We start from the raw sequence: 15,121 nt of genomic DNA on the forward strand, positions 1-15,121 counted from the left end.
ACAGATCTTTGTAGAGGGCACTGTCGTCTTATCACATCGAAATACAACAGATCTTTGTAGAGGGAGCTGTATTCTTATCACACAGGAATACTACAGATCTTTGTAGAGGGCGCTGTCGTCTATTCACACAGAAATACTACAGATCTTTGTAGAGGGCGCTGTCGTCTTATCACACAGGATTACAACAGATCTTTTTAGAGGGCACTGTCTTCTTATCACACAGAAATACTACAGATCTTTGTAGAGGGCGCTGTCGTCTTATCACACAGATATACTACAGATCTTTGATGACAACTCAACCAAAAGTAAATGAAAACTAGATGTTGAACTGATGTCTGTGCCCAGTGAGTTATTATGTCATCAAAAAATAGAACTTTTCTGTGTATTTACAGAAAAGGGAGGAAGAATCAATGTATTGCAAAATCTATTTACCACTCTTCCCACTGGGCAAAATCTGGTTGAATCAATGTTGTTTCCACATCATTTAACAAGAAAATGAAATGTGATGACATTGAATCATTGTGGAAAACTGATTGGATTAGAAAAAGTAATACATTTAAGGGAATTTAGTATTTTTTTCACACAACTTTGAACATAAATCCAATGACATTGGTGAAATTGTTTGTTGATTTCACGTTGAATTCAGGTTAGTTGACAACTCAACCAAAAGTAAATGAAAACTAGATGTTGAACTGATGCCTGTGCCCAGTGGGTTATTATGTCATCAGAAAATAGAACATTTCTGTAAATACACACGAAAACAGAAAACACTGACCAACACTGATTCATTCATTTTGAAAAAAAGCTTTACTTGAATATCGACATTTTCTCAGAAAGTATAAATAATGATTTTAAAAGATTGATTTCCATTTAATACAAAAATAATACATCAAAGAGAAAATCACTTTGTCTGTCATCTATAGTTGAAGGTGGCCGTGCATGTCCTCTGGTTAGATGGCATGCCCTCTGGTTAGTATGTTTAGAACAAATTGAAACAAGGTAGTACACAATAATAACAAGTTAGTGACCTATTGAAAGGGAGTCTGTATGTGCCTACACCGGAATATTGAGGTGGAGAGGGTATGACTTCCATTTAGAAAATATAATATAAAAATAATTATTCAGAAAACAAACAGACAGTCAAATGCAGGCTACACAAATACTCATGATAAAAACCTGATTGTTTGTAACCTGTGGTTGTTTTTCTGGACCCCCCTGGTGGATTGGGATTGCAAAGTAACTAATATTGTTTGTGTGGCTGGCTGTCCAACTCTCCATAACATTCCTTAACCTCTGTGGAATCCAGCCTGATTACAAAGGTTGCTGTCACAACAAGAGGCGCTTTCATCTTCCACCCCTTCACAAATTGCAAGACCCATATCACTGTTTTGCTTGCAAATACTTGTAAATACTGTCATTAACGGAGAATATATGTTTTTAAAACGCTCCAATTCCATATGTGTCTTTAAATGAGGAAACGTTGGGAATGAGGAAGTGGAAGGAGAGGGAATGGAGCCTGGGAAGGCTAAAGTTCCATTCCTGAAGTTCACCTGAACCCTATGAGCAAACATCAGTCAGAGAGAGGTCTCCCGGGAAGGCAGTCAGGCAGGCAGGCAAGGGTTTGGGACTATGTGTGTATCCTAAATGACACCCTATTCCTATTTTGTGCAAAACTTTTTTACTGAAAATAGTGGATTATACAGGGAATAGAGTTTGGGACAAAGCTATAACTTGGTTTGAAGGCATACAGTGAATATTTGAGTCAACCCTCCCACAAGGCAGACTTTGTTTATGATGTCATGGCACGCTGCCTCTCTCTTCAGAACGAAACATGGGGAATGGGTGAAAGAAAAACACCCAAAGTTTCCAACTGATTTTCTGGCTTCTGTATATACAGGATGTACTGTACATGTATATAAAAACAAAAGACAACTTTGGTGTAATGTTTTGTGTCGTGTTGTGGGCAGCTCTGACAACAGAAACAACATGGGGGTCATTAAGTTCATAGAGTAATGGTGCGTCTCATAAATTCCTCTGTCTAAGTGTGGAGTTCTGTACACGTTTCACTCTTCTGGGGCTTCATATGCACTTCATATGCACATTGCATAGTCATTCAAAAGTCTGAAGATTGTCACATCTTTCAATCACAGTTTAAAAATGGATCCAAATAAAAAATACAAATATATTGTCTATTATATTTCCCCCGTGTTGGGAAATAACAAATGTTGAAATCCTTTAGACACATAAACAAAGTTCTAATTATTGGCACTATTGACTGTTCAGTACAGAAAATGACATTATGAAAAACCAACATGGAAGACTCCTTCAAACAGAACAGGTATGTATGTATATGAAATATCTACAAAAAACTATACACAGTTGCTCAGGACAAGGTTAATATGATTGTCATCCAGTAGTTCTGATAGTTGTGCATGGATGTTGATAATATACAGTATAGTGGGGAACAGATCATTCAGATCTGCCATTATGAGTGGGCACTTGGCTAGATGGAATCACTCAGTCCCCCTTACACTCCTTCCCCACCACAGCCCAACATAGCTGTGACTGAGGCTGATTGTGTCCTCTCAACTCAGCATCCATATGTCTTCATCTTTCCACATCAGATCACAGTATCATGTTAGTTCTTCATGGACATCCACTCCACCAGTCTTATTCTTACATACCACAGTGTGTCAGGCATAATGTGAAGATCCATTTGTTTTGTTAGAGAAATGAATACTGTTTTCACAAAATTGGCTGTAGTGAAAAATCATACATCCTTGTTGATCCTCTGTATGTCAGAGGAAATTCAGTTCCTCCTCCCTTCATTTAGGTGTCTATTAATGCAAACCTGCAGTGTTTGTTTCTCTCCCTATCTCTCACTCCTCCCGCCCTCCACCTCCGCCACTCTGGATTTGTTGACTGACTCATTGTCCAGTGCACTGTTGACAGTTATTAGGAGTTGTCACAGTTACCGCAGTGAGAGGGTGGAAAAATGTGCTCATGTTGCTAGGCACCAAGGAAGTCAGATGCGTACTCTCACCAGGCTTGAAGAGGACACTGCAAAAAGAGAGAGCAAGAGAAAGGGGAAACAAACGTCAGAGTGAGTACATCACACAAATAAATTAAGAAAATCTATTCAAAAACACAAGAACCATTTTCTGGCGAGGATGTTTATAATATGTGGTGTCATGATAATAGGTCCCATTTCTAAAGTCCCCTGGGTATCAGATTCAGATAGGTAGGCCGTTTACATCCTACGCCACACCTGACCAAAGACATTCCACATTCTTCTCCCGCTTCATTCTGAAAAGCCTTGTTTACATTCAAATGGCCTTTTGGAGATTGTTTGTGGAATTATTTTTTTCCTTTCTCTCAAGGGGTGGAGGCAGTTGACCAGCAAACAGCCCTACCTGATAAAGGTGGACAGCTGCTCAGACCACAGTCTTTAGACACTGTGCTCTAAGTGGAGGTAAGTTTAACATGGGGTGAGAGGAGAGGGGGTCCTCAGCAAATACGAGAGTTATAAAGCCTCAGCACGTTGGTCATGTCATAAGAAGAGCCTACTGGTCTCTCTGCACCACCAAGTCCAAATAAAGGCCTGATAAGACGAAAGGCAGCCTGGGAGAGCCTGCTAGCTAATAGCTGTCTAAACGCTGTCTGGTTTAAATGTGGGTCCACCTATAAAGCTACAAGTATACCATGATACCATCAAAGCATAGCTCAAAACTAGAAACCAATATGTTGAGGGTTATTTGCATTGCTCTGAAAAAACATTACTGATGGCCGTCTTAGGTCTCGTTACTCAACACATTACACAGGGTCAATGTAGAACAATGGGTCCTACATATATCAAACCAAAGGCAGCCAGTCAGTATCTAGTTAAACCACTCTATCAAGGGAACAGGTAGGTTTCAAGCCAATCGGAGCATCTGCCACATCTCAGGCCATCAACCCAATGAGCAGTGACAGTGCTGCGGCCCGGGCGACGTAGAGTGCTCTGTCTCAGGCAGCGTGGGAAATTGAGCGTGTGAAAGCAAAACACAGAGGAAGGCATTTCAGGCTAGAGCGATCACTGAGACCAGGGAGAAGTAGGAAAGAGGAAGAGCTGTAATTACAAAAAAAGACCCCCATAATAGACCACCCCCCACAATAGCAGGGAAATAAGTAGCAGGACACAAGCCTCCTGAACTTTGATTACCAGTGGGGTTCATTTCCTGATCAGGGGACTAGGTCTGGCCAGGGATCGGCCAGCCTTCTCTCTCCCCAATGGAGAGGAAAGCAAAAGGAGGCATCGTTAATCAATTTAAGTTCAGGATGAGGGCACAGGTGATTGATTGGTCCGGCCTTTCAAAGGAAATAGGAATTCTGAGGAGTGTCCATACACCCGACTCCTTGGTCCAATGATTGAGATTTGTGGTCCACATGCTCTGACAAAATCAGAGTGAACTGAGTACTAGCGTCAAACCCAGCATCAAAGGCAGAGCCAGGCAAACACATTAGCTGTGAAACCGTTAAGTAAATAAATAAAAGTTGCATTAATCCAAATCTCATTGGTCTGATCTCATATTGCCATTCATTGACTTTACATGCATAAGAAGGGTAGTGTGTCTTGATTATGTGAGTTAAGGTTCCTGTATCAGTCTGTATAAACATTAATTTATGCCTATAAAGTCATGGAAAGCACACACATTTACTAAGCAAAATATGGTATATTGCACACAAATATTCAGTAGAATGGTCTTGGCTTTGGGAAACAACACATCCCATTTGGATGAATTCACTGAGCCAGTCCAGTTAAACTAAGTTAGCCTGGTCCCAGATCAGTTTGTGCTCTTGCCAACTCCATTGCTGTCATTTTCAAGATAAACATAGTTGGCATGATGGCACAAACAGACTGGCACTCAGGCTAAAACTAAGTGATTTTATTAAGTGACCGTACTAAGAAAATAGTATTTACCCAGGAGAGACCCCCCAGTTGCACCATCTTGTTTACGGTAGAATCCTAATGTAACAGGGATTAAACAAGTCAACACACAATCACAACTCACACACCTGCGTTCCAAAAGGAACCCTATTCCCTTTTGCCACTGGTGAATGTAGGGAATAAGGTGCAATTTCAGACAGCCCTACTGTATCTATCCTTATCTTTATCTATCCTAGTCTATCAGCCTACTGTATCTATCCTCGTCTATCAGCCTACTGTATCTATCCTCGTCTATCAGCCTACTGTATCTATCCTAGTCTATCAGCCTACTGTATCTATCCTAGTCTATCAGCCTACTGTATCTATCCTCGTCTATCAGCCTACTGTATCTATCCTAGTTTATCAGCCTACTGTATCTATCCTCGTCTATCAGCCTACTGTATCTATCCTCGTCTATCATACTACTGTATCTATCCTCGTCTATCAGCCTACTGTATCTATCCTCGTCTATCAGCCTACTGTATCTATCCTAGTCTATCAGCCTACTGTATCTATCCTCGTCTATCAACCTACTGTATCTATCCTCGTCTATCAGCCTACTGTATCTATCCTCGTCTATCAGCCTACTGTATCTATCCTAGTCTATCAGCCTACTGTATCTATCCTCGTCTATCAGCCTACTGTATCTATCCTAGTCTATCAGCCTACTGTATCTATCCTAGTCTATCAGCCTACTGTATCTATCCTAGTCTATCAGCCTACTGTATCTATCCTAGTCTATCAGCCTACTGTATCTATCCTAGTCTATCAGCCTACTGTATCTATCCTAGTCTATCAGCCTACTGTATCTATCCTAGTCTATCAGCCTACTGTATCTATCCTCGTCTATCAGCCTACTGTATCTATCCTCGTCTATCAGCCTACTGTATCTATCCTAGTCTATCAGCCTACTGTATCTATCCTAGTCTATCAGCCTACTGTATCTATCCTAGTCTATCAGCCTGCTGTATTTTTCCTTTATTTAACTAGGTTAGTCAGTTAAGAACAAATTCTTATTCTCAATGATGGCCTAGGAACAGTGGGTTAACAGAATGACAGATTTGTACCTTGTCAGCTCAGGGATTTGATCTTGCAACCTTTCGGTTACTAGTCCAACGCTCTAACCACTAGGCTTCGCTGCCACCCGAGTCTTAGTCTATCAGCCTACTGTATCTATCCTAGTCTATCAGCCTACTGTATCTATCCTAGTCCATCAGCCTACTGTATCTATCTTAGTCCATCAGCCTACTGTATCTATCTTAGTCCATCAGCCTACTGTATCTATCTTAGTCCATCAGCCTACTGTATCTATCCTCGTCTATCAGCCTACTGTATCTATCCTAATCTATCAGCCTACTGTATCTATCCTAGTCCATCAGCCTACTGTATCTATCCTAGTCTATCAGCCTACTGTATCTATCCTAGTTTATCAGCCTACTGTATCTATCCTAGTCTATCAGCCTACTGTATCTATCCTAGTCTATCAGCCTACTGTATCTATCCTAGTTTATCAGCCTACTGTATCTATCCTCGTCTATCAGCCTACTGTATCTATCCTAGTCTATCAGCCTACTGTATCTATCCTAGTCTATCAGCCTACTGTATCTATCCTAATCTATCAGCCTACTGTATCTATCCTAGTTTATCAGCCTACTGTATCTATCCTAGTCTATCAGCCTACTGTATCTATCCTAGTTTATCAGCCTACTGTATCTATCCTAGTCTGTCAGCCTACTGTATCTATCCTAGTCTGTCAGCCTACTGTATCTATCCTAGTCTATCAGCCTACTGTATCTATCCTAGTCTATCAGCCTACTGTATCTATCCTAGTTTATCAGCCTACTGTATCTATCCTAGTCTGTCAGCCTACTGTATCTATCCTAGTCTATCAGCCTACTGTATCTATCCTAATCTATCAGCCTACTGTATCTATCCTAGTCTATCAGCCTACTGTATCTATCCTAGTTTATCAGCCTACTGTATCTATCCTAGTCTATCAGCCTACTGTATCTATCCTAGTTTATCAGCCTACTGTATCTATCCTAGTCTATCAGCCTACTGTATCTATCCTAGTTTATCAGCCTACTGTATCTATCCTAGTCTGTCAGCCTACCGTATCTATCCTAGTCTATCAGCCTACTGTATCTATCCTAGTCTGTCAGCCTACCGTATCTATCCTAGTCTATCAGCCTACTGTATCTATCCTAGTTTATCAGCCTACTGTATCTATCCTAGTCTGTCAGCCTACTGTATCTATCCTAGTCTGTCAGCCTACCGTATCTATCCTAGTCTATCAGCCTACTGTATCTATCCTAGTTTATCAGCCTACTGTATCTATCCTAGTCTGTCAGCCTACTGTATCTATCCTAGTCTGTCAGCCTACTGTATCTATCCTAGTCTATCAGCCTACTGTATCTATCCTAGTCTATCAGCCTACTGTATCTATCCTAGTTTATCAGCCTACTGTATCTATCCTAGTCTGTCAGCCTACTGTATCTATCCTAGTCTATCAGCCTACTGTATCTATCCTAATCTATCAGCCTACTGTATCTATCCTAGTCTATCAGCCTACTGTATCTATCCTAGTTTATCAGCCTACTGTATCTATCCTAGTCTATCAGCCTACTGTATCTATCCTAGTTTATCAGCCTACTGTATCTATCCTAGTCTATCAGCCTACTGTATCTATCCTAGTTTATCAGCCTACTGTATCTATCCTAGTCTGTCAGCCTACCGTATCTATCCTAGTCTATCAGCCTACTGTATCTATCCTAGTCTGTCAGCCTACCGTATCTATCCTAGTCTATCAGCCTACCGTATCTATCCTAATCTATCAGCCTACTGTATCTATCCTAGTCTATCAGCCTACCGTATCTATCCTAGTCTATCAGCCTACTGTATCTATCCTAGTCTGTCAGCCTACCGTATCTATCCTAGTCTATCAGCCTACTGTATCTATCCTAGTCTATCAGCCTACTGTATCTATCCTAATCTATCAGCCTACTGTATCTATCCTAATCTATCAGCCTACTGTATCTATCCTAATCTATCAGCCTACTGTATCTATCCTAATCTATCAGCCTACTGTATCTATCCTAGTCTATCAGCCTACTGTATCTATCCTAGTCTATCAGCCTACCGTATCTATCCTAGTCTATCAGCCTACTGTATCTATCCTAGTCTGTCAGCCTACCGTATCTATCCTAGTCTATCAGCCTACTGTATCTATCCTAGTCTATCAGCCTACTGTATCTATCCTAATCTATCAGCCTACTGTATCTATCCTAGTCTATCAGCCTACTGTATCTATCCTAGTCTATCAGCCTACTGTATCTATCCTAGTTTATCAGCCTACTGTATCTATCCTAGTTTATCAGCCTACTGTATCTATCCTAGTCTATCAGCCTACTGTATCTATCCTAGTCTGTCAGCCTACCGTATCTATCCTAGTCTATCAGCCTACTGTTAGTGAGTGCTCAGTTTGGGGAGGGGGTTGTGTGTCGGTTGTGAGGAAGATGTGGTGTGTTAGTAGATAAAGAAATTGATCAATCAAATCTCTAATGGGAGGCTTGCACAAGATACAGTACAAAGCCTCAGCAAGCTGGGAATTTATTTTCAAGCTTTCCAACTTACATTTACAACCAACTATCTTAGTTTAAATGTAGCTTATTACCGAAATGTATGCAAACATCTCCCAGAGAGCAGGAAAAGAGATTATTACTAACATTATACATGCACATGCTCACAGACACTGAGGACAGACAGAGAGGACAGACAGAGAGGACAGACAGAGAGGACAGACAGAGAGGACAGACAGAGAGGACAGACATAGAGGACAGACATAGAGGACAGACACAGACACATAGGACAGACACTAAGGACAGACACAGAGGACAGACACAGAGGACAGACACAGAGGACAGACAGAGAGGACAGACAGAGAGGACAGACAGAGAGGACAGATAGAGAGGACAGACACTGAGGACAGACACTGAGGACAGACACTGAGGACAGACACTGAGGACAGACACTGAGGACAGACACTGAGGGGAGACTGTATTGACTGAGTCAGGGCCAGGGTAGAGGGGGGGGCCTGATTGTGGCCTGTGTTAGGTGAGACTGAGTCATGTTATTGACTGACCTGTTTGCTGGATGACATGGAGCTGAGAGTACTGAGGCTGTTGGCGTCTGTCACCACCATGGTTGAGGGAAACCGTGACTGGTGAGAATACTGCGGTGGCTCCTGCTTATGAGGGTACACTGCCAAAGACAAAGACATAGAGAGAACGTCTCATTGTTCATTTTACCCCAATAGATTCACCTTTATTAAAGGGTTAGCAATAGGTTTATGATTAGGGTTAGGATTAGGCTACATCTGTGCATGCTGAAATGTCATTTTAAGATATCTTGTCAACTCCTTATGGAATTGTCACGCCAAACATGACGTGTCAATGAGTGAAAAGGTGTTGGCAAGACAGCCGACAAATATCTGGGACAAGACTATATTGGCATTATATCCCATCTATGACATGGCATTAGCAACCGTTTAGTGCTTACTAAGAGGCAGGTACTGACTGTGTGAATGAGTCACGGTGGCCATGAAGGGCTGCTGGTTCATGTGGCTGGGGGACTGCTGCATCAGGCCATGCTGGTGGGGACTGTGGAGCTGCTGGGAGAACTGCACCGGCTGCAGCGCTGCAAGGCTCCCTGCCACGCTGTTGATCACAGGCACTGACTGCGACGTGTTCAGACCTACAACCACATAGAACTTAAGTTATTTGGCTCATATCTAAAGCATGACAATACAAGCATAACTACAGTGCCTTGCGAAAGTATTCGGCCCCCTTGAACTTTGCGACCTTTTGCCACATTTCAGGCTTCAAACATAAAGATATAAAACTGTATTTTTTTGTGAAGAATCAACAACAAGTGGGACACAATCATGAAGTGGAACGACATTTATTGGATATTTCAAACTTTTTTAACAAATCAAAAATTGAAAAATTGGGCGTGCAAAATTATTCAGCCCCTTTCAGTGCAGCAAACTCTCTCCAGAAGTTCAGTGAGGATCGCTGATGACTAATGATGATAAATATAATCCACCTGTGTGTAATCAAGTCTCCGTATAAATGCACCTGCACTGTGATAGTCTATATCTTTATGTTTGAAGCCTGAAATGTGGCAAAAGGTCGCAAAGTTCAAGGGGGCCGAATACTTTCGCAAGGCACTGTATATTCACAATGTAGTGCATTACTTTTGACCACTATGTGGCGTGGTTAAAAGCATTGCACTATATAGTGATTCAGGTGCCAATTGGAGCTCAACCATTGTGTACATACGAACATAGAGGTCATACGAGAATAAGTGCATAAAGAGAGGAGAATAAATGGACAGTTATTACATTACGAGAATAATTTGTGGAGACATGGGTAATACAGAGCACTGGCTGGTTGGTTGATTGGTTGACTCACTCTGTGCGATGGTCATGACTCCAGAGAGAGGCATGATGAGGTTCTGTGTCTGCTGGTGTGTGTGGTGGGAGCTGTGGATGTTGGTCAGCGTGCTCACAGGTGGCAGGCCTCCACCTGATGCAGACATCTAGAGAGAGAGACATACTAAGAAACTTAGTGACACCATTCTGGACCAAGAATGAAGTCATGTGCTGACAATATCCTAAATCTAACATGCTAACTGGATGTAAGGATGGTTAAATCAGGGTATATAGTAAAGCATGGCGATCACTTTAGAAGTAAAACCAGATGCTCTCAGCAATGCAGCTCACACAGATAAATGTTGAGTTAGTTCTGCTGCTTTGTCTAACACTGTGCTTGTGTAACTCCAGTCATCTACACCGAGCAAACAATAAGGAGAAAATAAATACAAAATAATCCAATAATGAAGCGTAAAAGCACAGATTGAAAGTAGTAGTTTTGTATGCATGTGTGTGTGTGTGCGTGTGGGTGTGTGTGTGTGTGTTCATGCACGCAACTGTTTTCACATTTCCTGCCAGCTGCTCTGAGAGGAGGGGATGGTCAGACAGTGGATTCGTCTTAAATGGCACTATATTCCCTATATAGTCCACTACTTTTGACCAGAGCCCTATGGGTCTTGGTTAAAAATAGTGCACTATATAGGGATTAGGGTTGCAATTGGGACTAAGACAGTCATCTGTACGGTGCCCATAGATAACAACCTGTCTGCTCTGACCTTTTCCACAGTATACTGACCGGCCCTCACTACAAAAATCTAACTTCCTATTGACACGAGATAATGATAAATGCACTATGAATCATCAGGGATATTCTCACTAAAAAAAGATTGTGATGTTCAACTTTGTTGGATTTAAACAACACAAATCTGGTTAGTGCCATAATATCGTTATTATTCTGATCCTAAGAATACGATATAATTGTTTTTTGGGACAAGCGTTCAAGAGTTAGAAAAGTCTGCATGTACGGTACTGGCCAAGTTTCGCTTTCACCAATCAAATATTGGAATAGGACAGAGGGCTGAGTTTCTCCCCTCTAGCTCCCTTTTCTGAAGGTAGAAAAAACATTGAGCATAATCAAGTGCTATCGTCATTTCCCTGGCAGAGCAAGCAGTGCTGAGCGCTCCACCCCCCACTTCTATTTACAGGGCATTTAATCAATAAGCTCAGAATGCTTCTTTGTCAAGTTTATTGGCTCAGCTCTGGACCTGCCCAGTTCACTATGGTGGTGAAGGCTGTACTGTATGTTAGGCCTCAGCCATGGCCTGCCACCTGTCTCCACTTTCCACTGAGAGCAGCACAATGCTCTAACTGTTGTTCCCTACAGACTGTTCCATGGGAGTCTGGCTCAGGGACCTGCTTTATATGTCTATGGATTGCGTTCCAAATGTCACCCCATTGCCTTATATAGTGCACTACTTTTGACCAGGGCCCATAGGACTCTGGTCAAAAGTAATGCAGTACAGAGGGAATAGGGTGCCATTTGGAACGTACCTCATGTTAAACGCAGCCCTGGTCCTTATCTAATCAGAGGCTAGGAGGGCCCAGGTGTGTTACTCACCATCTTGGCGTCAGGTGACAGCAGACTGTGGCTGGGGTCCAAGCCTCCCGGAGACACCTGCTGTAACACCGACTGGCTGGTCGCCATGCTGCCATGGTGACTGTTGGTCGTCGAAGAGCTGACCTCACCGGGTCCCTGTTGGCTGTACCGCACTGGAGAGAGAGAGGGAGGAGAAAGAGAGAGAGAGAGAGAGAGAGAGAGAGAGAGAGAGAGAGAGAGAGAGAGAGAAGAGAGAGAGAGAGAGAGAGGGAGGGGAAGAGAGATAGGGAGGGAGAGAGAGAGGGATGGTGGGGAAGAGAGAGAGGGAGGGAGAGAGAGAGAGGGATGGTGGGGAAGAGAGAGGGGGGAGAGAGAGAGGGGGATGGTGGGGAAGAGAGAGAGGGATGGAGGGGAAGAGAGAGGGGGAGGGAGAGAAGGAGACAAGAGAAAGAGTGAGAGAAATTTAGAGTTTGTTTCTTGAACTAACAACATCTGTGTCACACAGGATAACAGTATATAGGGCAGAGAGACGGTAACAGGCCTCTCAGTATGACTAAGTGTGCTGTGACCAAGCAGTCACTCCAACCCACCAGACTCACCTGCTCTTTGACTCAGACAGGGAGAGCAGAGCAAACAAACACACTGACCCCTCCACTGGTGCTATCAGCCCAGCTCAGCCAAGGCCATTCAGTGTTTACAATACACCGTACACCAGCCCCCCATAACCCCAGTCCTAGACTTTATGAACTCATGCACCATTTTTTTTATTTCTGGAACCCATTTACAATGGTACCCTGAGGACAATAATACAATAAACAAAACATCATCAATAAAAACAAAATAAACTACAAATTAGAGAATCAACACTACACCTTCAAACATCACAAATACAATTATTTACATTCAATCCAAACAGTTGCAATTCTCATAAAATTCATTCAACATTCAAGTTCTAAACTGCCCAAGAGGCACCATAGAGTCAAAATGTAGAGAGTTTTGTAGGCTATACCAAAAAATGGGGGGCACTAAAACTGAAAGCAGATGTACCTAAATCGGTGCGTACTAGAGGAACCTTGAAAGATAACCATCCCTGTGAACGGGTTTGGTGTCTCGTGTTTTTTATTTTAACAGTGAAGTAGGTTGGAAGCTTAACAGTTTAACAGTGAAGTGAGCTAGGTTGGAAGCTTGTGTAGTAGATATTTTAAACAAAAAGGGTATAATGAACTTTAACGAGGACCAGTCAACCTTTTGATACAGGATGCAGTAATTTGTGTGAAAACTGTCATGTGATAAAGTAAAGGACACTATGGTAGATGGCCTCCATAAGTTGAAGAGTAGTGGCTGTTGCATTCTGATAAATGGTGTCACCATAGTCAAGAACTGTCAGGAAAGTTGACTATAATCTGCTTCCTGCTGTTTAGGGAGAGGTATGATATGTTTCTTTAAAAGAAGCCTACTTTACATCTCAGCTTCTTAACTAGCTCATCTGTATGTTTTTTAAATGTCAAATTATTGTCAATCCAAAAGGCCATATATTTTTTTTATATGCGGTAACCTGCTCGATGAAAGAACCAGCCAATGCATAAATGTGTAAGCACTTCTATGAGAATTAGAAAGCAACAAACATTTAGTTTTTTCCGCATTAAGTACAAATTTGAAATCATCAAGGGCTTTGGGGCGGCAGGGTAGCCTAGTGGTTAGAGCGTTGGACTAGTAACCGGAAGGCTGCAAGTTCAAACCCCCGAGCTGACAAGGTACAAATCTGTCGTTCTGCCCCTGAACAGGCAGTTAACCCACTGTTCCTAGGCCGTCATTGAAAATAAGAATTTGTTCTTAACTGACTTGCCTGGTTAAATAAAGGTAAAATTAAAAAAATTAAAAAGATTGCGGCTCCAACATGGCCTAGTCAGCCGTAGGGGCAATAGCGTACATAACAGTGTCATCTGCATACAGATCAATGTTACAGGTTTTTTCAGATGCACCAATATTATTTATATAAATAGTAAATCGACCCATGACGGGCACCTTTAGTAATATCGAGATACCTTGACACCATCAGAAAGCACACATTGTGTTCTGTCTGGCAGATAGTTCCAAAACCACTTGCAAGACACCTGGTCGAGGCCCATTTCAGACAACCTTTAAATGAGTAGGGGATGGTCAACAGTATCAAAGGCCTTGGATAGGTCTAGAAATATGGCAGCACAATGATTCCTACCCAGCATGGAAAGGATCTCTCTGTGCCCAGGTAAAGGTATGGAAGTGAAGAAATGCCTTCTACGTACAGTATGTCATCAATAGGGAACCCTGTCATGTTCTCACCTATCCTTCCACTTTCCAAACACTTAGTCACTGAATTCTGTGACATCACTGAATGACCCGTCATCCCTTAATCCCGTGTCTAGACCCCTTGTTGTCTCCCACCTCCATTCGCCACCGGGGGCCAAAGGAATGCTGCTCTCCTCCTGTCAAATGGATGTTTGCCAATCCTGGCCCCCTTTGATACCAACAGAGCAAACATTACACAATTACAACCAATGTCAAACACATTCTTATCCTGTAGTCTCAGTCTCACACAGAGACTCCCTCCCTCCCCCCTGCAGAGCAGAGCAGAGCAGTGGGTTGTGACACTGGGCCAGTCCCAAATGGCACCCTATTCCCTACATAGTGCACTATTTTAGACCAGGGCCCATAGTAGTACACTATGTAGGGAATAGGGTGACATTTAGGACAGTGTTTACTCTCAGATCCCAGATCATCCCTGGGCCCTCTGTCCCTGACCCACGCATGTCACACTGAGCGCCCTGGCTGCCACTGTCCCAGATAGTCACAGAGTCACAGACAGTCACAGACCGGGGACACCAAGCACCATATGTCTGCCATAAAATAATGGAACATCATATCTCACCCAAAATAAAGTTTATCCTTAGCAAAAACATGATCTACTGCCTGGGGAATACAACTAAATCAGACCAAAGAATTGATCATTTTCATCTTGACTGTATTTCATCCACTAACAACTAACATGTTGTCCAGTCTTTCCAGGCAGACCACAAGAGAACCACAGACAGAGCTCATATTCTCCTGAACAACACACTAGCAACCCCCCCACTCTTATTATTAACAC

General features: G+C 42.4%; 1 protein-coding gene across 6 annotated transcripts in view; it reads right to left on the minus strand.

The window, feature by feature from the left end:
• Positions 1-788: 788 nt before the first annotated feature.
• LOC135552927 (hepatocyte nuclear factor 1-beta-A-like) overlaps positions 789-15,121 on the minus strand; it is a 29,588-nt gene continuing 15,255 nt past the window's right edge. For 2 of the 6 annotated variants that reach the window (XM_064984878.1, XM_064984877.1), the window contains exons 5-10: positions 12,016-12,167; positions 10,438-10,564; positions 9,542-9,718; positions 9,108-9,226; positions 4,961-5,005; positions 789-3,060 (exon numbers count right to left, since the gene is read on the minus strand). In XM_064984878.1, the coding sequence (XP_064840950.1) occupies positions 3,040-3,060; positions 4,961-5,005; positions 9,108-9,226; positions 9,542-9,718; positions 10,438-10,564; positions 12,016-12,167 (641 nt within the window). In that variant the 3' untranslated portion in view covers positions 789-3,039. Of the gene's footprint in view, positions 3,061-4,960; positions 5,006-9,107; positions 9,227-9,523; positions 9,719-10,437; positions 10,565-12,015; positions 12,168-15,121 lie in introns of all 6 variants that reach the window. The other 4 variants (XM_064984876.1, XM_064984875.1, XM_064984880.1 and 1 more) reach the window with 3 other exon arrangements.

This window comes from Oncorhynchus masou, chromosome 13 (genome assembly GCF_036934945.1).
Source record: "Oncorhynchus masou masou isolate Uvic2021 chromosome 13, UVic_Omas_1.1, whole genome shotgun sequence".
NCBI lineage: Eukaryota > Metazoa > Chordata > Actinopteri > Salmoniformes > Salmonidae > Oncorhynchus > Oncorhynchus masou.